This window comes from Coccinella septempunctata, chromosome 3 (genome assembly GCF_907165205.1).
Source record: "Coccinella septempunctata chromosome 3, icCocSept1.1, whole genome shotgun sequence".
NCBI classification, from domain to species: Eukaryota; Metazoa; Arthropoda; class Insecta; order Coleoptera; family Coccinellidae; genus Coccinella; species Coccinella septempunctata.
This window is the reverse complement of record NC_058191.1, coordinates 1,681,282-1,704,276: the sequence shown is the minus strand read 5'-3', so window position 1 is coordinate 1,704,276 and position 22,995 is coordinate 1,681,282. Positions and strand designations below refer to the sequence as shown.

The 22,995-nt window shown below is 34.1% G+C and overlaps 1 protein-coding gene across 3 annotated transcripts in view; it reads right to left on the bottom strand.

Moving 5' to 3' along the window:
* The window catches only part of LOC123309388, a 36,289-nt gene extending 15,902 nt beyond the window's left edge, over positions 1-20,387 (bottom strand). For 2 of the 3 annotated variants that reach the window (XM_044892486.1, XM_044892484.1), the window contains exons 1-2: positions 20,240-20,387; positions 3,787-3,913 (exon numbers count right to left, since the gene is read on the bottom strand). In XM_044892486.1, the coding sequence (XP_044748421.1) occupies positions 3,787-3,909 (123 nt within the window). In that variant the 5' untranslated portion in view covers positions 3,910-3,913; positions 20,240-20,387. Of the gene's footprint in view, positions 1-3,786; positions 3,914-20,167; positions 20,187-20,239 lie in introns of those variants that run through there. The other variant, XM_044892485.1, reaches the window with a different exon arrangement.
* Between the last annotated feature and the right edge of the window lie 2,608 nt (positions 20,388-22,995).

Here is a 22,995-nt window from a genome sequence, read left to right as displayed (position 1 = left end):
GATTGCCGACCTTCAGTTACCAGTTCGTAGTGGATTCTAAGAAAATTAAATCCCACTTCTAATCAGAGCGATAAATTGCAGGAAAGTTCTGGTGCATTTTACTGAATTCATAAGTTTCTTGGTAATTTGTTCAGTTGTATCCGAAAGATTATTTCTACCCGAATGGTAAAAATTATGAACACCTATTCAACGTACAGAAAAAAACATCCTCATATAAGTTTAGGAAGTTCGTTGCCAACGGAAAATTTCGAGGAAATAGAAAACTAAGTTTAAAACTTATTCAGCTCGAATTTCTATGTGGATGTGTGGTCAAGACCACTGAATTGAACAGGATGAAAGTGGAAGTGAATTCACATCTTAATATATGAATTTCTCCAAACAAGTTTTGCTTTCTACTCTACTAAACTTTCAGGCGTCGAAATATTAGGTGGTATTATTTAATGTCTGATGAGTTCCAGCTTCTTATCTCATTTGAATATTATTCAAGTATAAATGGGCATAATTATGGAAGTAGTTTTGTAATAGTGAGTCCTACCTTTCTTAGAAAGTTCTGAGTTATCAATTGATGCGTTTTGTTGGGTTGGAAGAATTAGTTATGGAGTCACTTCTATAACCATAATGAAAACGTTTTCGGATGAAGTTAAAGATTGATTACATGACATGATACACCGTTATTATAAAATCTCTCAAGTTCATTGAGTTCTCAAGTTGAATATCTTCATTTCTTTCCTTTCATCACAGTAATAACAAATTCCAGTAATGGGAAATAGACCACCCCAAAAGTATTAGAAATGTTTTTTCTTCTGAATATGAGATCACCATATGCAAAAGCTTTTAATTTTTCATTCGAAAAATTCAACTTTTGAAATTACATCAAAGACCTGTACGAATGAATTGATTGAAACTGATTTACCATTTACCAATATTTGAGTTCTTTTATTGTTTTCACGTGTACAATATACATTTCTGGAGTTTGGTGGTCGGTGTCTCTTTAACACTTTGTAGACCTTACTTAATTTGTTTTTTTTTTATTGGAACTAGGTACTGTGAGCTGAATCATGTTCCATATAATCTCAAAATAATTCCAACACATATATCAGAAACAATAAGAACTGGAAAAATGATATGTTCACAGTTGTGAGTGGCAGAGATTATTTCTGCAGTATTACGAAATTCTGACTGATAATGATTGAAAGGATGTTTATTGACATCAAGCAAAATTACTGAATGTGATGAACGAAAGCTCATTAACAGCGGAGTTCTGAGCTCTGAGTTTAAAATTATCAATTGCAAAATTATTGTATAGTGAAACCAGAAATAAATTCAATAAATATATCGCCCAGCTGCAAAATCTTCAATCTAGTTGTTTCTGTCTTTAACTCGTACAAATATTTCAAGAGTAGATTCTTGAGCTCAAAAGAATAACTTTTTTCCTTTACTATTTAAAAAAAAACTATTTTTAGTTCTATCTCACGAACGGTTTTATCGAATGAACTGAATTTCGGAATATAGTTCTGCATTTATTTGATGAATGTTTTTCGAACAAAAGGTATCACCCACGTATTCCAGTTTTCTCATAATGAACATTCCGTACCATAAAAATACCAAAAATTCAAAGAACCTTACTCTTGAAACTAAATCGAACGCTATCTCATGAATATTTGAACGTTTTGTAAAATAAAAGTATTTTTCATATTTTCTCGTATGTGTAGTGTCACACATTTATCTAATTATTCTGAAGGTAATTTTGATTTTTCAGGGGTGGCTTAAGATGGCTAAATCTTTTCATCAGGACCGAATCGAAAAAAAGTGATTCTTCTGACTTCGAGAATCCACTGTTACAATATTTGTACGAGTCAAAGACTCACTCTGTATATTATAATGTTGATATCAGACATATCGTTGCAGATATGGAAGGTTTACGTAAAACAGATTTTTATTATTTTATTATCTTTGTATGACTGTTACTTGTAAGTCTGTATGTTACAGGAATGAAATGTAGTAGATAATAAATTTTTTACGAGCACTAACAACCCAACTTTCACTGATTTTATTTCTGTTTTGTGCCAACAATTGAGCAGGATCTAAGGTAGAAAGCTCTGTAAGATTATGAATTATGTACTCAATTTCTGAATAGATGATGTGGTAAACACACTGTTTGGAATTAATCGAAATATCGAACTCGCTAAATTGAAGACGATGATTCAAACAACGGGAATGAGAGACTTGATAATGGGGTATTATGAGAATTTAAACAGGTGTAATTCTCTTCAGAAACTTTCCGTAAGCACTTGCGGAGTACATTTGGATTGATGTCTGTCTGGAGTTAATTCCATTTTGGACTTCTTGTAGAATCAGAATTTAACTTTATTGCTGTGAGGAATGGCGTTTGTGTTTTATAATGGTATATTTCTTAGGAAGTATCATCAGCGCCTGCTCAGAGATCACAGATAACGAACACTGATCTGACACTGACGTCCTATCAGAGGTATTGAAAATCAGCGAGTGCTGATAGATGTATTACTTATATGTATGTACTTATAAGCAGTGTGGATAAAAGTAATGCGAAGAAGCAATATCTTCGGTATTAACTATTTTGTAGAGGAATGTTTAATTTTATTTCAAATTACGCAAGATTTAATGCAAAATTGTGGAGTTTATCATGCATCCAGTACGAGGGTAGGGGTAGTTGGAATTTTTTGACAAGTAACCCCGAGTTTTGGTGGCAGAAATGGATAGAACTTTTGTTACTGAAGATTATCGATGGGTTTTTTATTGGCATGAAATTTTTAAACTTATGGAATTCAATTTTTGTATTTTTCGTTAGGAGCGATTGATATTTTTGAAGTGTTATCGGAAACATCCCTTTTTGGTCTGATAGTTTTTTATGAATTATCTGCAATGAAAATCACAATCACAAAAATTAATGAATTTATAATTTTCACCAATTATAACTCAAAAAAATGGAAAGTACTTTTTAACCTACAAGATAACGTCAATTGAAGAGACTCAAGGTTCAAAGTGTGATATAAGTATAGTGAAAAGTGTATTAATGGATATAAAAATATTGACAGAAATGTGACCAGTGTACATTGACAGAATATTGAATATATTGTACCTATCTTGACTGAAATGTAACAAGTAAGGTGGTCTCTAATAACCCGAGAGGTTGATGGGACCTGAGACCTGAAGCTTGTAAATAAATCTTGTGGACGTCAAAATATAAAAACGTAAAAATTCTAATTCACTTAGTTCCATCCGTATAATAAAAAGGTGTAAATGAAGAATCATATAGACGACTTAACCAACCTTATCAACAAAAGGTCTATCCACTTCTGGTACAAAAAGTTATAGGGTTGTTATTTTAGAAAACTCCAGTGTCTCTCGTAGAGGATCTTTAATTATTCATGAAAAGTTGCCTAATTTATAAAAGGCCTATTCGAGCATTTTTCTGCAAAATGATAAATTCCGACAGTACGAATATTTTGGGCGTTATTTTTTACACACTCTATTTATTAGAATAAAACTCAGAAATTCAAATGTGACTGAACCATCATTGGCGTAGTCGTGTGAAGTGTGTGGTTTCTTCAACCCATAAACTTTTTCGTGGAAATCCACCTTTTTCAATTTATTTGGGAGAGACAAATTCCAGTTTCATTTCATCTCATCAGTGTGAGATATTTTTTAACCGAGTCAAAGTTTTGAAAGAATAGTAATTAAAAAATTGGATGAAAATTCTGAACTTCTTTAGCTTGAGATAATTCACGTGGGTACTCGATACCTTACCTCTTTGGCTGGGTCAATGTTGTTTTCAATGTCTCTTTTAACTAAAGACTTGGCTTCTGTCATGCTGTTCATCATCACCAAACATCCTACGGCCACCGCCAAAATCCAAGTGGTTTGCCTCATGTTTCTGAAAAAACGACAAAACTACTCAATATTGTTACTCGGTTTTACAATATTTATAATTAGTGAACATGTGCATCAGTGACTAGATACTGGAATAAGACAACAAGGAGTTTGTCGATAATTTGACAATCATATGTTTCAAATAGAAAATGAGAAAAGTTGAGCCACTAAAAAGCATTTTGACTTTGAACGTTCATATATCATTTTCAAAAATAGTAGGTACATTTGAAACATTTTTCTTTAATAATGTGATCCGTAGGGTTTCATGAAACAATGGAGGGTTCTGATCGAAATGTTACTCGTAGAAAAAAAGTTCCTTCGATTCAAGTTGCAAATTCTAGAATTTTCCACTATAGGAAAAACGAAATTGCACAATGAATCCAAATATGGATGTCTGTGGACATTACGTCTGAAATTTGTGTTCATATCACATCAATAATTTCTCTTAATATTCATCAGATTTGAAATCTTTTTAATTTTATTTATGGTTTAAGTTACCGGTGGATTCGGGTGACTTGGGACAGTCCTGTAACTTGTGAGAATAACCCCCTCCTGGCTGATTTCTTTGTTTCTTTACCATTTATGAGTGAAGGAACAAACTTATAAGATTGTGTATCGTCTTTTCGGTTAGTTTAACAATTAATTCCTGTTGAGTTTGCCGTGACCAGAGCGTTTGAATTGACATGAAAAATTAACGAATCCAGGAGAGTAAAAGCGTTTTCTTATGGCCCTTATACTTTCTAGTGTGTACAGGACACTAGAAGGTATAAGGGCCAAATGTGTTTCACTTTGTGTATGTGTAATTTTTTTCTTCTGGATACGTGGGATATTGTTATATAAGATATGTCACGAAACAAGGCTGCTTACAAATCAAACAGCAACAGGGATCTGATTCATTTATTATGTTGTTTCATAGGGCGACTTGGGGACAATGCCGAATAGATACAAGCGGCGCATTGGAATCAGGAAATATGCCGATTTTTCGCAGGATACCTATTATTATTTACATTATTTCCACGAAGAAGTCACCAAAGAATGAACTAAATCAAAGTTCCCTTGTTTTGAATAGTTTTTTTTACATTCGAGTTACAATATATAGTCAACAAGAAATATTCAGATTTGCAGCTTATTAATCAGCATTCAAAATTAACTCAATTATGTTTCCAATTAATACGATTGAATTAAGAGCATAAAGAGCTGTCCAAAATAAAGATTACCGTCGGTAAGTGCATAGATTCAAATATAATAGGTCTATAGATCAATGTGTATTGACAATACCAACATGAATTCCGCAACACAAAATCTCAACTTATGGGCTATTACCAACTTAAATTCGATTTTCCATAGCCACCCGAGATGTCAATCATTCTTGAATGGACTATATTTACTTTCGCTATAATAGGGGGTTTATCATTTCTTCCTTACCAAATTTCAACTATATAATAACAAATTCTAATTTTCAAAAACTATACACCGTCCCAAGCCACCTATTTCACTTGAGAGTTGGGAAATCAATAGTTTTTAACTTGTGTCCCAAGCCTCCCAACGCGGTGGGTGTCTTGGGACAAGTATATTTTATTTTTTTCAAAATTTATATCCGAATTCTGAAGCATGGTTTATATCCTAAAAAATAGTCTGAGTCATTAAGCATATTCGAACCTCTGTTTGAGATAAAAATAGGTCACCGTTTTGAAAATATGACAAGTTGAATTCAACAATCGTCCCAAGTCACCCGAATCTACGGTACTTTTGTTTAATTATAGTTATTTTACCTTTGTTCAAAGAATTGATTCAATGAAGAATATCTGAACAAAATTTACTTAGGTCAAGAGATATTCTTGACCAGCAATCAAAAGATCTAGCACGATTTTCAGACAATCAGAAAATTCCAATCCATCCCTGGATTGAATAGCCAAGATGTACTTTTAAGGATATGTATAGAAAAACACGAAACTCGATATGATAATCCCGTGATAAAATTTTCCGTCCTCAATAGCAGAACTTCCTCAAAATTTTCAGGTTGGCAACTTGGAAGCCAAACTATTGAACGCGAATAACATTTATGAATCGTACAATAAGGGGATCATTATAAAATGGAGGTGAAACAGATATTCGGGATCAATTGAGTCAAATATGAAAAAATAATGCGAAAGAAAAATGATCTCCTCTTTCTTTTCGTTCCAGAATTCCCTTTACGAAGACCGATAATGGAAGGGTATATTTTCGACAAAGGAAAATAAGAAATAAATTGAGACTTTGTTCCGTTACTTTCGGAGTAAACTTCGGAATTGTGTGAATCTTTTTATTCGAGTTAACTTTGATCCCATCGTCCTCGTTCCTTTTACGATGCAAAGTTTTATTTCAACAGTGTGGCGAGGACAGGGTTTGCTATAACTTTTCTGCAGTTTGGAATAAGATCATCAATCATTGTACCTTTCGGTCACGTCTCACAACAGACTTGCACTAGTATTAATTGTTTTTAAATTCGAATGGTATTTCAGCCGATAACTGATTTCTGATCATGTACATTCTGAATTTAGTTGAAATAAAATTTAATTGAATATTAATATTATCGTAAATAGAGTAAGCATTAATCAAATCAATATGCACTTCTTGTTTTGTATGTATTGATATCTAGTTAGCCTAGACCAGTTCCATGTATAAAAAAAATATTGCGTTACCATAGCAACGAACAATAACTCATTAGAAGCGTCATTGTTAAGTTTGAGGTCAAAAAAGTGCACCGGAGTTACGCAATAAATTAAAAGAAAGAATATGTCCGGCGAAATTGTGAAAATCGAAAAATTGGAGTATCGAGCCATCATCAAGTACCTGTATTTGAAAGGGTTAAGAGGTTAGCACTGTTAGCAGATTTACGAAGTAATACTTAACCCCTGGTGATCAATGTCCTTCGTATGCGACAGTGAAAAATTGGACTGCAAGCTTCAAAAGAGGTAAATTTTCCATTGAAGATGATGACCGATCTGGAAGGCCATTTTATGTGTCAGTCCCCGAAAATATCGATGCAGTTCATGACATGATTTTATCAAACCGTCGAATTGGGCTAAAACGCATATCTGAAGCACTGAATATTTCATACGAATGCGTTCATGCGTTCATCATATAGTCCACGTCAATTTGGACATGAGAAAAATTGCTGCAAAATGGATCCCCAAATGTTTGAATGTTGACCAAAAGCGTGCAAGGGTAGAAGCATCGCGTTCGATCTTTGTTCGATTTGAAAACGATGGAGACTTCTTAAACCGAATTGTTACTATGGCTGAGACTTGGGTACATTTCTACGATCCAGAAACAAAGCAACAATCGATGAAATGGCGACACTCTGGTTCTCCAAGACCTAAGAAGTTTCGTGTCAAAAAATCTGCTGAAAAAGTTCTTGCTTCAGTTTTTTGGGATTTTCATGGAGTAATCATGATTGATTTTTTGGATAAGGGTAGAACAATAACCGGAGATTACTATTCGGCATTACTGACCACTCTACGGAAAAAAATTGGAGAGAAAAGACGCGGAAAGCTACCCAAAGATGTTTTGTTTCTGCAAGACAACGCCCCTGCACACAAATCCCATGTTGCCATCCAAAAAATTCTTGATTTAGGGTTTGAATCACTAGAACATTCCCCGTTATTCACCAGATTTGGCTCCATCTGACTATCATCTCTTTCCTCAACTGAAAAAAGTTTAAAAGGTCGTAAATTTTCTTCCAACGAGGAGGTAATAAAAGCTGTGGAGGTCCGGTTTGCAGAGCAAGAAGAAACATTTTTTTTAAAGGTCTAGAGACGTTGCAGGTTCGATGTAATTAATGTATTCAATTAAGAATAGAATATGTCGAGTAATAAAATATTTTGACATTGAAATTTTGTTCGGCTCAATAGTAGGCTAAGAATTTTTCAATATATCCTCGTACAAGCAAAGTGGTTTGAATTATTACCCGTCTTGCGATATTGATTTCAATCCTTATTCCTCAATTTAATGATATTTGGAGATTTAAATCACTCGGTTATGACAACAGCAGCACTATTATGCATTTCATGTTTATACCCCATCTCAGCACAATTTAATCACATTCATTGATTATTATTCACCAGAGTCCTGACAAACAATCCATGCATTATTGCAGCTAAGGATATCACCCATAGATTAAAAAGCATATTAGATACATATCTGCGTCCTAGGAGAAGCAACCCATATCATTATCAAATAGGTATGAAGAGCATCTATTCATTTCGAAAAAGAACTGTTACTGTCTGATTGAACCACACATTGTGAATACATAATTGAATGTCACTCAATGATAAATACTTATCTTCCATAAAGTAAATTCAATTAATAGTTAATATGAAAGAACCCAATCAGCATTGTGTAATACAAACTACTTTCAAACATAAAACAACAACCTTCAACAATCCACAGCACTCTTGACGTCACCATACATTGGAGTCGAAATGTAAAAATTTGGAATACAATAGCATCTTCTCCTTTTTTCAGGAGTTATTCATTAAAAATACTCTACTTATACGCGTTCCTTGCTTTGGGGAAGATTTCCCTTTTCTCCGTAGAAAGCTTTCACTTCTTCTTTAATCATTCCAAGTTGAACCGGGAGCGATGTGAGATCCAAATACATCACTAATTGGGTCGCATAAGATTTCAAGTACAATTTCTGATCTTATCCTCGCCTCCGGCGACGCAAAATTGCCCTGGATAATATCCCCAACTTCCCCTGCGAGCTTACGACTTCTTTGTTGATTTTTTGTGTGATTGTTCCTTCCCTACGTGTCAGGAATAAAATCATGTTGCAACTTTCACATATGGGGTCCGCGGGTAAATATCAAGATTTGGTACAAATTGCAAGGTTCGGAGCACCGAGGCCCAATTGTATATGGAAGTTTACAGATAAGCCAATCATAACCTGATATACATATTTGTTATGAAATTTTCATTCCACAGTAGTAAAAAAAAATAAAAAATTTTTGGTTTCGTGAAATCAAAGATGTCCAAAGGTTGTCAATTGTCAATAACATGGGATATAATGAAACATGGGAATAATGAGAATATATGCTATACAGTGTGTCAGTAAACAAATACGAAGGACTAAGGGAGATGATTCCTCGATGAAAAAGATACAGTCTTTAGAAGGCGATGACGAGTTGACGGTTTTTGATTTTTTTTACGGGTTCTAAAAAATACTGAGTTATAAAATTATACATTATATGAAGCACTAAATAGATTTTACTCACACAATTTTTTTTGATCATATAACTTCATTATTAGGGGTTGAAAATAACATCCTTTATGATTTTCCTTAAAAAAATTTTTTCGTGGGATAAATTTTCGAAAAATAAAATTCTCTTAGGGTTCCCCATTCAATTCTGGAGATAAAAAGTTTCTTGCTAAATTTCGAGACAGTAGATACTTTTCTCGGAACAAATAGAAACTTACAAGCAGTTCTAATCACTGTTCATTCCATTGCTTCGTATATGTTCCATAGAATGACCACCTCCCGCCTAAATACATGCAACAAGTATCTGCTTGTAAGTTTTTATTCATTCCGAGAAAAGTATCGACTGGATCGAATTTTGCAAGAAACTTTTTCTCCAGAACTAAATGGGAAACCATAAGAGAATTTTATTTATCGAAAATCTATCCAAGAAAACAATTTTTGATTAAAAATCAAAAGAGGGTTGATATTTTCAACCCCTAATAATGAAGTTATGAAATCTAAAAAATTGTGTGAGTAACATCTACTTAATATTCCATATTACGTATAGTTCTATGGCTCAGTGTCCTTCAGAACCACGTATAAAAATTAAAAACTGTCAACTCGTCATCGCCTTCCAAAGGCTTCTTGGGAAGGGATTTCGATTTCGAAAAAAATTTATAGAAACTACCCCTGCTTATTTTCATCGAGGAATCACCTCCCTAAGTTTTCGTGTTTGTTTACAGACACCCTGTAAGTGTGTATGTCCAAGAATGTGTACTTTTTGTTAGGTGTAATACAGAACAGAAATATCCAAATAAGTAAACTTTCCATGAAACAAGGAATACAGATTACATCTACCCAAGATATAGTCTAACAACTTTTCAGAGACAGATGCACAAAAATTCACAATTCATTAACAATCAGAATAAAAAAAACTTCGAGACATTCAAGAAAGAATTATTCAAATATCTTATGAACTTAGAGTCCTAGCAGAGCCTTTGAACTGTACATATATAGACCTCTTGTTTTGACGTTATTTCTTTTAACTTTTGTGTACACTGTGTATGTATGGTGATTATGAAATAAAAAGACGTGACTTAAGCCTTGCGGCTATCATACAGATCTCCAGAGGAAAATTCAATTATCCCGGATATCTCAGATATCAAAAGGATTAAGCTCTGTTGGAGCCCTTTCCAGGTTTTCGGGCTCGTGGTGGTGGTCGGGTGTTGAATTCCTGTTCCACCCGCACTTCCTGTCGGAGCAGACCCCATGTACTTGCGTACTATTCTCTCCGTTCCCACCAGTACCGCCTTCTGCAAGACTCTGTAGATATTTTCGTCCAACTGAAGTGTCCTCAAGTTCTCTAGTAGTTTCTTCGGTATCAGGCCCGTCGATGATATTACAATAGGGATGGTCTTGATATTTTTCAGCTTCCACTGACTTCTGGTTTGTTCCTCGAGATCTCTGTATTTTGAAATTTTTTCAGTGTCCCTATCTAGAAGATTGTTATTATTTGGAATCGCCACATCGATGAATAGTGCTCTGTCTTCATCATAATTGAGCAATATGAGGTCTGGTCTATTGTGGGTTATTTTCCGGTCTGTGAGAACCGTGCGATCCCAGTAGAGCTTGTAATGTTCATTTTCCAATACAGTATCCGGATGGTAATTGTAAAAAGGAACCCTTTTTGAACTTAGAAGTTAGTGTTTTACTGCCAATTCTTGGTAAAGAATCTTGGCAACGGCATCATGTCTATTTTTGTACTCTGTGCCCGCAAACTTCTGACATCTCCCGGTGATGTGCTGGATAGTTTCATGTGTCGCACAGCCATAACGACAGCTATTTTCCGCCACTGAGGCATCTTTGGCGATATATTTCATATAGTTCCTTGTTGGAATCACCTGATCCTGGATGGCGAGCATGAGCCCTCTGTCTCAGAAAACAACCTTCCCTAAGTCAACCAGTAGTTCGACGCAGATATGTCGACGTAATCATGGTTGACCTCGTTCTGGTGCCTTCCATGCAAAGATTTGCCAATCAGTTTCTGCATTTTACTTTCTGCAGAGCGTTCAACGATTTGCAAGTGGTCCTGCTGTAGCTTCAACGGTGTAGAACTATCAACAACACAAACTACTCGATGGAGTTCTGATGAAGCAGCCTTGCTCAGGAAACATTTTCGAAGTCCTTCAATTTCCTGGGACATACGGTTGGACAAATCAACAATTCCTCTACCCCCAAGGTGTCGTGGCAGCTCTGTCCGTTCTATTGAGCTTTTGGGGTGATGTTTATTGTGTTTAGTCAGCATGGCCCTTATTTTTCTCTGTAAGGCTGCTAAATCCGTGGTGGTCCAAAAGATGATACCGAATGAGTAGCTCAGCGCTGAGCAAGCGGTATTAATAGCTTTGATCAGATTCTTGCTGCTAAGACCAGTTTTCATTATGCTCCCCAATCTTCGGGTGAACTCCTCCGTTAGTTCTTTCTTCATCTGGCTCTGATTGATTTTCCTTGCCTGTTTTATGCCTAGATACTTCCATGTGTCTCCTTTCTTTAATGCTTCAATTTCTTCCTTGAGTTTGAACGTACCATCTTCTATTTTTCCTTTCGTTATGTATCAATATAAAAGAGACTGAGTGAAAATAAACTGTGATAAAATCCATCTAAACGCCCGTAGGCCTTAATTTTAAGTGATCAAAATGCAATTCGTAGAAGCCGACTCCATTCTTCACAGCCTTTCCAAACAATTATCTCATGTCGACGCGACCTATATTTCCTTTCTGACGTTTCCAGACATTTCTCACTTATAACATATCCATCATTCCTAATTCTTACTGAGCGTATAATTCTTCATCGTCAAAACTGGAGCCTTAAATATCAGTTACAGTTCGAGAAAAGCTCGCTCTTATTCTGTTTGTAATTCGAACTCGGACCAACGTATTGATTCATCGAAAGGGGGAATTTCCGTCAACTTTAGTCCTTCCTTGGCAGGATCGGATGGTGGCGTCGCAACGTAACGAGGATGTAATCTGGATCTAGGAGGCAGGAAATCCGTCCAAATTGTCATATAAGAACAAAATGAGCAAATGTAATCTCCACGTAGTTGGAGTGAATCTCTGGAGTGCTTCTTTCGTGGAAAATCAAAAGGATCTTATTAGATACTAGGTGGTGCCTAGTGCCTTCTTGTTACTCTCGTTCCTAGATCTTCCTGTGAAAATCGAAGTGTAAGATTCCCGAATTTTGATATCTCGTAGGGAATTTTCTAGAACGATATCGAATTTTCCAATGTAAAAATTGATTCTTTATTCTTCGAACAAGAAGCAAAGGCCTCTCGGCTTGTTATGGAAAAGGTGAAGCTGCACAGCATCACCTTTGTTGCACTTTTTCAATGTCAGGCAGAAATATCCAGAAATATTTACAGAGATGATAAAACACCAATTAACAAATAGAGCTGATGTCTTTTTGAAACAGAAGAATATTATAAAAAGTACCACAGGCATACGTATTATACAGTCTTGTTCACAGTACTTCAGGGAATATAAAATCTACACAATATTCATTTTATATATATCAATGAGTTTTTGTACACATGAGTTTGAATTTGTTCATTAATATGGATGAATATCATGGAGCCATTACAAGACGAAAAAATAAAAGAATGTCTCACATACCTTTATCGAAACAAGTATTAACTTATAAAGCACCTAATTTGTTGGACCCCGAATTTATGCTGCCTGAATCAATCAAAATTCTGCCTTTGCAAAGTTTCGAAAAATTTCTTAAAGAATATCTCTTGAAGAAATTTCTGTATACCTAACATGAATGAGTTCTTGTAATGAGTGTTTAGATTCAATTTTTCATGTAAAACTATTGTTCTCTTCTCTCTGACTATTCTTTATATAATTACATACTATTGACGCTAGAGAAAATGAAGAAATACAATTCATTCATTCATTCATTCAACGTTGTATCCCGTTGCCGAGAATAAATCTACAAAAAGACGATCAAATTTGTAATTTCTTAGGGCTACATACTTCCTACTGTGTGCCCTTCTGTGACTGAAGAGACCCAACCGTGACCTACAGATCCTTCCACTCTCCGGGCATGGATAGTCAACAACCAGATCTGGCCGCCGCTGAATTCTTCTCGAGTCTCCACTATAACTGTGCACCATAGATCTCCACTGTGATCTGTCTAACGCTAATTGTTCCCAGTAATGATTGGCATAAATTGGTTTTAGCGATTGATGTAGTGTATCCTTAAACCGCTTATACTGGCCTCCTGGTTACCGGGCTCCCTCTGTCAATTCGACATACAGAGCTATTTTGGGGAGTCTTGTGTCTTGCATCCTCAGAATGTGGCCGCTCCATCTGAGTCGGGCCCTCGTTACTTGAGTCTCAATTGTTGTACAACCCGCAAGACTTCTGCATTTTGAACTTTGTGGAACCATCTGATGTGCATTATATTTGTCTTAGATGACGTTGTTGCATTTGTTCAAGCTGTTTAATATGTCGCCTGTTGGGCGTCCAGCTTTCGCTTCCGTAAAGAAGCGTTGGGAGGACCACTGCTTTGTAAACAGCTGTCTTGATCTTCATATTGAGGTCGTGATTTTGAAACACTCTGTCCTTAAGCTTCCAGAATGCCAGAAGAAATACAATACAATACAACTTACGCCCGAAACTGCTCATCTGCTGCCTTAGTGGTTTGGTAATCATCAAATGGCGATAAAGCCAAAATAGCGAATAGAATACTAGATTTCATCCACGATTGTGAATACATCATTTCTAAAATGTCTCATTTCATTTTCAACATGATACAGTGAATGTGACTATATATGTCTTTATGTCTGTGGTTGTAACCATGAGGTGTGATAAACCAGTGAATAATGGCTCATTGATCACAATCGATTAGTGAATGTTCGAAGACAATCAGTAAATCAGGATTCATTAATAATAAGTGAGTTATAAATGTCATAATGCTCAAGGAAACGAATAGATTATATTCACATTATGCAATGGTCGTCGAAAATAATGTTTTCTTTTGTTTAAGGAATAACTCTTGATGTATCAATCAAAAATTAATGGTTCTCGGGTCATTTGAATGTGAAGATAGAAATGATCGTGTTTCTCAACTTCTTGAGTAGGTATAACAACTGGTGAACCAGCATTATTGTCGAGTTGAGTTTTTTGAATAATGCAAAGGGTGATTGAATATCAAGAAATATGTAAGAAGTATTTGTGCAATGAACATATTATGCTTCAATAAATACTACCTTCGAGCATAAGTTGATTAGACAATCACTACAAATTCTATCACCCTCATTACTAGTCGATACTTTTGGTTTATGTTATATGCTTGAAAGAAGAACAGATTTTAGCTTTAGATTTATAACAAGAAAATTGTATATATCACTTTTCAAGAAAAAGTGTTCAGAATATTAGGGTAAATAAATAATTCCTTCAAAACTACCTTGAGTGAATCCGAAGTATTGAAGAAGTTAGACCAAAATAAAAACAACGAAACTGTAGCAAAGGAAAGTTTTTTCAATGCTGGCCTTCATTTCAAAAACTTCGAAATTTCATGAAGAGTAGATTTCTTTTAAATAATGGGGGAAAACAGAAATTGATACAGATATCAATGAAAAACATTCGGTGTTATGATAAGTGATAACGCCTTAAGAGGAAGGCAATAAATAATAATAAGAATCTGCATCTGAATCAATTCTTATTATTATTCGGTGTTCAAGAATACATTTTTTTCCAATTTTGAAAATGTTAGATTGTGCTTCTAGAACCAAGACTACCCAATATAAGAGAATTTTTTTTCTCATCAACAATTTCAGATAAGCAAATGGCCGAAGCAAAGATTCAATGAAATCCCGAATGAATTGGAATTGAAAAAAACCTTGACACAGAATTGTCAGAATTGATGTTGGAAATGTTCGGTTACCTCTGGGCAAGCACTCTGCTGATAGGTTCTTTTTTTTATTGGAAACTTTCCGATGAGAATGCTTGGTGCACCTTGTATTTTATTGAATCTAAGTCTGAATCTAGTTTGAGTAGATGCAAATCGAATTCAGCCCATCGTGCTGAAAACGAATTCGGAATTTATGGAATTGCATTGTCCCCACTGGAGAATCCATGTACTTTTTGCGGACACTTGTAGGTAGAAAAATCGAAAAGAATAATAACCACTGTTCATTTATCAAAATATTCAGTGTATGGAGGATGAGCCGTCATTCATTTTATATCATAATATGATATAGGTACATAACATGAAAATAGGTGAGTGTAGCATTTAACAAATAATATTGAAATATTTGGAATAAACGAATTAAAATATTCGTTTTATGATCTAGTCAAGAGTCAAAATTATTTGAATATGGGTTTTCCAGATAGGATATCTCATTGAACTGATTTAAATCATAAAAACAAGGCAAATTTTGAAAATATGAATATGATCACGATTATCGTGATATGAGCCATGCAAGAGAGCAGAAGAACTCATTTTGTCCACACCAAAGAAAAATATTGAGTGATACTTTTTGAGTATCAATTGCATTCAATTATTAGCCTTAATCCCAGTCCTGTCCTGGCTAGGCCGTATTTGATATAGTCAATAAATTTCAATGAAGTTTTGTGGCTCCGTTCAATATAAATTTTTTAGAATTTTAAAACAAAATATTGCATTGCCCCTTCAATCGTATAAATTCTATAATTTCAACCAATTTATCAGTTCTATTGTTTATAATGCTTTCTCTCCTTCTCAATAATAAATGGGTTAAAGTGTTCCGCTACCGAATAGTACAAAAATATTGCCACCCCTTATTCCATATATCTAGGAAAGTCGAGAGTTAGAAAATTTATTGCAGCATCGACTTTGATCACGAATTTTTCATCAATGAGTTAGAACCAATTGTTTTAGACCATTTGGAACTGAAAATTCGAAAATAAAATGGACATTTTACGTGCAAGTTCTAACCAAACATATCATTCATTGGATTCGACAGATAAAAGATAATCTCGAAGATAATTAAAAAGAGCAAAATCGAAAATGCAGAATATACAAGATAAATCCAATTTCTTGGTATGAATTTTGCAAGAACATGTTAACAGAATGAAAGATTTACCATGAGTCAGTCTAAAAACAAAACAAAATATATCGATTCAAAAGTTGAAAACTATTTCAGAAATCAAGAATTGGTTCAGAGGTTCAGATATATAAATAAGGGCAGGTAGTTATTCATAATTCTGTTGACGATGCAATTTTGGTTTGAAAATGGCGGACAATTTTTTATAATGATCGGATTCTATTCAGAGTTTTTATGGGTGATTATGTTATAAGTGATCTGGTAAATACATGAATACCAAGTGATAGAATAGGCGAATGAAACCAATAAGCGACAGAAACAAAAATTCATTTCCTACTCATCATCTCCATTTTATTCAATGATGAATTTCATGGGCCGAAGAATCTTTCATGATCATGTCACACAATAGTGCTCAATCATTTTTGTATGTCCCAATCATGACTAATGTCTTATTTCAACGTAGTCTATGAGGATCATAAACTAGAAAAAAATCATTTATGACAGTATTATTGTGTCCATCATAAATAACCGTCGGTGTTGAAATACCTATTACTGGATTCTGAACACTTCTTCCATTTCATAATCTAATTTTTTATGTGTAGCATGCAGTAACAACATATAACTACATCGGTATGATGTAATATTTGCAGAGCATTCCGTATTGTTGCTTATAGGTATCTCGAATTTTAAAGGTCGAAATGAGCTGGTATTGACCGAATATGTTTTGAGGGGATAATTTCATACAAGTTTCAAAATCGAAATTTTGTTAATTGATTATTCCATATTGGTGCAATGTTTCAGCCAAAGAATTAGGACACAGACGAAGATATTATTTGAATTGCGAATTCCATTTATAGGATTTTTTTTCGAAGATCCTTTCACTTTTTACAATGTGATTATGCCCAAAACGAATTACCAGATAGTCTTTTAACCAATTATTCATATAATTTCCATGAGAGCTGTGTAACAGGGTACAAATGCCATTATTCAAAAACTAATTCACCTTATATCATGAAATTAAATGTAGATAACCTATTTTCAATGTAGATTCCAGAATTTCTGAAATATTATCAGCCTATGTTTCATTCCAATCTGCAATACCCGAAATTGGATTCCATCCTAATATGGGATGCCTGCCGTATCATACTGGAATTTCACATCATCTAACTATTTCCAACTATATGAAATAGAACACGAAAAAATTTTAATCCCTACCCTATGCAATATTATCTACGTTCTGTAATATGCAGATTTGAAGTATAGAAACTTCCACCATGCAATGTGCAGGTTTCGTCTCTAAGCTATGGAAGATGAAACACAGCGATTTAGCTTATGATTTAACCAAAAGAAAACAATTTTTGTATGTTGGGATATGCTCGAATATTTATTGAAAGGGGTATAATATAATTTTAGGAAAACTTCTTCCCGTTTAAAAGTAACGCACGAAATTCATATAAACATGTAAATTTTTATTTTATATTACTTTTTATGTAAAATTGGGGAGTTCATAATGCAACCCCACAGGTGGTGTTCCTACACCACTATCCTCAGTTGAGTTTTGTGAATGGAAATCGAATTTTTACTTCTTTTATATAGGTAGATACTTTGAGGTCACTGACATACCTAGACTCTGGGAGTGTTTCACATATAAAAGTATCTAATATAGAAAACATCCCCTTTTCGTAGGGTAGTAATGGATGAAACTATGCAACAGTTCATTTATTTTTGTAATTTTTATTTCTTTTTAAGATAAGTCATCAATTACTAAACCACGAAAAAGTGTATGACCCATTTCTTGCACAAAATGTTAGGGTTGTCATTGACCTCAATCAAAAGTACAATTATAGGTACATGACAAGTTGTTGCACTGACATTTTCGAGCATTTTTCAACAAAAAAGTGAATATCGGAGATATCAATTTGGTGGGTTACTTTTTCTCACTCTCTTATTGATTATTTCATTTTGTCAATACTCTTTCAGAGTTCACTTGTATAGTCAATAAGGACGCCGATCTGCACGGTGTTTCACGAGTGGTTAGCCATAGGCTAGTGGTGAATGCAGCTTAGCTAGGCCTTTCAGCAAAAATGCTTCTTTTGTCTTTTGTACTTTAGGACAATAGTTTTGAAGATGCAGGGTGATTTACGGATTTTGCTCTTAATTTTCCATATCTATAACGTGAGAATGAGTGGTCTGCCTTTAATGTAATTTTGTAGGCTCATTGACTTCTAATAATCTGTCAAGATGCCACATGCGATTTCAAGATAATCAGGACAGTCCTCGAAATATTGAGATTTATCTTTCAAATATAAAAATCTATATTTTCTGCATCAGTGTAAAAACTTTTCTCTTCAGAATTGAAAAAAGGACATTTTAGTCAATCAAATTCAATTTTCACTTCTCATAGCAGACTTCCAACAAAAGAGAAACGAACGGTCGAAATCATTATGTGTGTTCATTTTTGAGAATACGGTCCTGTTCCCAATTATTCAGTTATAATTCTGAAAACAAAATTTCTCCAATTGATCCAGATAATATAGATTTTGGTAATTGAATAATATCATTATTTTGATTTCTGTCCTGATAATCTGCGAACTGCCTGTGCAATCTTTAAGGCCTATTGGAAGTTAACAAGCCCACAAATTTTCATCAAAATTGGACTACTCGTTCCCGAGTTATGGATACCGAAAATTTAAGCCGAAATGCTGTATCTCTGAATTTAATAGTCTTTGGGTGCAAAAGAATCAACTTTCCTGAGAGGCCTAGATGACTCTCATTCATCATTAGGCTATATCCAACCGCTCGGCAAACACCCCGTACAATTGGAAGTTATGCTGACTGAATCATATAAGAGATTTAAAATCCAATAGATTTTTTATCTCTTAATTGGTATATCCACTTTCGATAAATACTACCTGATAATCAATTCGGCGGATTATGTAAATATGTAGGCGTTGAAGCAGTTTTTCGCTTGGAAATTTCGGCAAGATAATGCTTTCCTGAATCACTTAAGCGAGTTCTTCATTCACTGGAAATGACTGTAGGTAGGTACTTTCCAAGTTCCTTTCACCTGAATATTAATCGGCCATATTCTACGAATATTACTCAATATGAATTTCAGTTATTTTCGAGGCTCAGAAATGCTGTTTCTATTCAAGTTCTGACGACGAAAATTAGGAGTTTTTAATCGATTGATAAAAGTCGGAATGATATAGGCGTTGGAATTTTTTTTCTGATATTGCAATGGACACATGATATTGTGTGTATTGAATCGAAAAAAACTATTTTTTCACGAAAAAGCAATAGTGAATTCAATAAATTCTTCAAATATAAATATGTCATTATCACAGTATACTGAAGCAATGCTCATTTTTATATGATCTAGTTTTACAGACATTTTCTCAATTTTGTATGGTAGTAATTTCGATTGCATCACTACAAACGGCGAAGCAAAAAAAATGGTCCCCAATTGAGGTTACCAGAACAGAGATAACAATAAAAATACAAGTTAAGAGTACCTAATTACGTCTTATAAACACTATTTCAAGCAATATAAGTACCAAAATATCCTAAAATGCACATTCCATCAAAATTGAATGGCTTGTTTTTGCACTTCGATAATGATGTCTCAGGCGGTGAAACACTAATCTTCTTTGATTATAAGATACTTAATATTTCATCTGTCTCTTCGAAGAATCGATAACTTTTACTTTCTAAAATGTCTGATACTGATTTCTCTACATTGAAGAAACATAATTAGCAAAACTGGTTCTGTTTATGCCATACCAAATGTAACACTCACAAACGATTGTGCATTGGAACTGTTACATAATGAACTGGACATTTACCAAAAAAATTGAATTTAACGTATGGCCAAACCAATTTTTCAAGATACATTGATCATCTAGAATTTTATTCTACAGACCCCTTGTTGTCTTAACTATAGAATCACATGTCACCTTTCACAAAAAGCACAAATTCAAAAATGGCGCCGAAATAAAGACGTGATCATAGAAGAAAAATCAACTCACACTGTCGTTTTCGATGAACGTCTTGCACGAATGTGATAGCAGATAAAAGGAGTTCTTATTTCAAGAAACTCTATAAGTGGGTCGTATGTCTTCGGCTTACTTACGAACACTGCCGAAGTGGTGGAGAACTGTGTCAAGGAAGGCGTATTAGACCACAAGAAAAGCGAGAGTGGTAGACGGGTACCACCTCTTCAGTTTTTTTTTAGGAAAAGTTCAAAAACCCCCGGTGGTACTTGAACTTGAAGATTCTCGTGTCGTAAGACGTGAGGAAGGAGTCAGACGGGTGGATTTTTGGGGGGAAATAATTTAAGAATTTGAGCAATAGTTAGACCAGTCACAGGGAAATTTTAGGGGCAGTGGAGTTGCGATATGGGTTATTTTGTTGCAAGGTAATAATATTTCAACGGCGGATCAGGACATGGAATTTTCGATGTAAAGTGGAAAACCCGTAGATAGGTACCGAATACGTAAGTCTTTGACTCGAACATATTTTTCATAGACAGATTCCTCTAGTAGAACGAAGCAGTCTTATATCATATACATCAGATGCCAGCTAAGGGCTACACAGTGTGAACACGAAAAATTTTCTTTTGGCAGTACTGAATTGAGTATATCAAAATTGTGTTAAAATTTAATCTGAATTTTTATTATATTTTAACAGATTTTATTTTGTTTGCTACGTACAGTGCGGAAAACTGAGTGAATAAAATGCAATGTGTTAGAAAAAATAGTGTTTAACAAAAATAAAGTTCAGACACTCAAAAGTATCAATTTCCTCAATTGTTACGACAATAACCATTCCTAGTCGAAAATATTAATGGCCCTTGATGAAAAAAATGTGTTAAATATACCCATAGAAATGGGAAGAAGAAAATTTGAATGTCGGAAAAACCTACAACATAACCAGTCAATTCTGCATACATAACTCACTCGTATTTCTGAAAATTCTAATAAGAAAACATTTTTTCTACAAACACTAATTCATTTGACATAACATATATGTTTCGTCTTCTTTTCAGAATAAAAATTCGAATCCTTATTTTGTTTCATAATTTACTCGACAAAAATAAATGTTCATCACAAAATTGTACTGAAAACAAACAGAATCAAATTGAAGTAAGAATTTCGTTCAAGCTCAGGAATCTAGAGTCAAAATATGTGTGAAAGTCAAAGACTTAACCCATACAAGATGGACTAATATTTCTCTATGGTGTGGCTGTAAGTGACAACACTTGGAAATTGAGGGTTCTTCTTCGTAGGCTTTCTCAATAAAATTTATTCGCACATATGTGTTTTATTCTCACAAAAATACTGATATGTTTATTTTTAATTTGTCCGAAATCTAAAGTTGGTCCTCAATCAAATTAATCTTCCTTAGTTCATTATATCTCCAGAAAAAACAAAAATGATCTCTGATGATGATCTCTGAATATGAATTGCTTATTTACTGATTGACAAAAACCGGAAAAATTATAGTAATTTCTTGAAGAAAAAAAGAAGTTGAATAAAATAAGTGCAATAAATTATTTGATTGAATATCTTGAGCCATTATAATGAATGATTGATTGAGTATTTTGTTCCCTTTTCTTTCACTGATTTCAATTTTTATTCGTCTTTTCATTGGTTTATTAGGATTCTCCTAGGTTCTGTTTGACCTCTCAGAAGTTGACTTCAATGGTCATGAGGATATAACCTTGTTCTGAGCAATATTGATTTTTTTGACAAATTAGCACATGAAAATGCATCATAAGAATCAAACTACAATCAACAAGTCGCTAATGTTCGAATTAAGAAAAGCTCTTCGTTTATTTATGCTACAAGAAATTGGAAACAGGAATAAATCATTAATTGTAATTACAAACTAAGTTTGAAAGAAAAGTTGAGTGCAAAAATGAATCTTTCAAGCTTAAAAATAAGTTAGGTTTTTGATTTAAACTGGTTGATTATCGTGTTTTTCGGTGACCTCGTGTCTTGCATTCATATCAAGTAAAAAAATGATGATTCTGCAGTTTGGATATGATTCAAATGTAAAATACAAATAGGAAGTAATGATTAGCTATATGTTCCTCTCTTTGATTCTTTGATGAACTGAAACATTTTTCGCTCTAATTCATGTTCCAGCTCGATAATTCATTCAAACAATAAATATAAGATGAAATCGTGTCAGGTCAGACAACAGAATAGAACTTATATTCTTCAGAGTACCTATCGAATGTTCCAACCAATGAAATAGTTGATTATTTGGGAACTTTAGTATGTAATCTGATAATCATTTAAAATGTTATGTGATATTTTACTTCAATAACATTCATTTATTTCGCAGATATTACCATTAACCATATGGAACTGAACTGAAGGTATATAGGATGAAACTTTGACTCGTACAAATATTTTAACAGTAGATTCTTGAGGTCAAAAGAAACACTTTCCTTCCTAATCATTTTTTCCGAATCGGCTCGGTTAAAGAGATACAAGCTGTTGTAAAACAAAAAAAAAGGTCTTTCACTTTTCTTATTATGACCATTACGTACCATAAGAATACCAAAAATTCAAAGAACCCAACTCTTGAAACTAGGTTGTACGCTATCTAATGAATATTATTTGTAAAATAAAACTATATTTTCCATATTTTCTCGTATAAGTATTGCGCTGTTTTTGATTCATTCGATGTTGAAAAATAAGAAATTACTTTGAGATTCGAAAAATTGAGTACTCTGACCGAATGCTACTCTCTTTAGAGGATCCACAGATGTGTA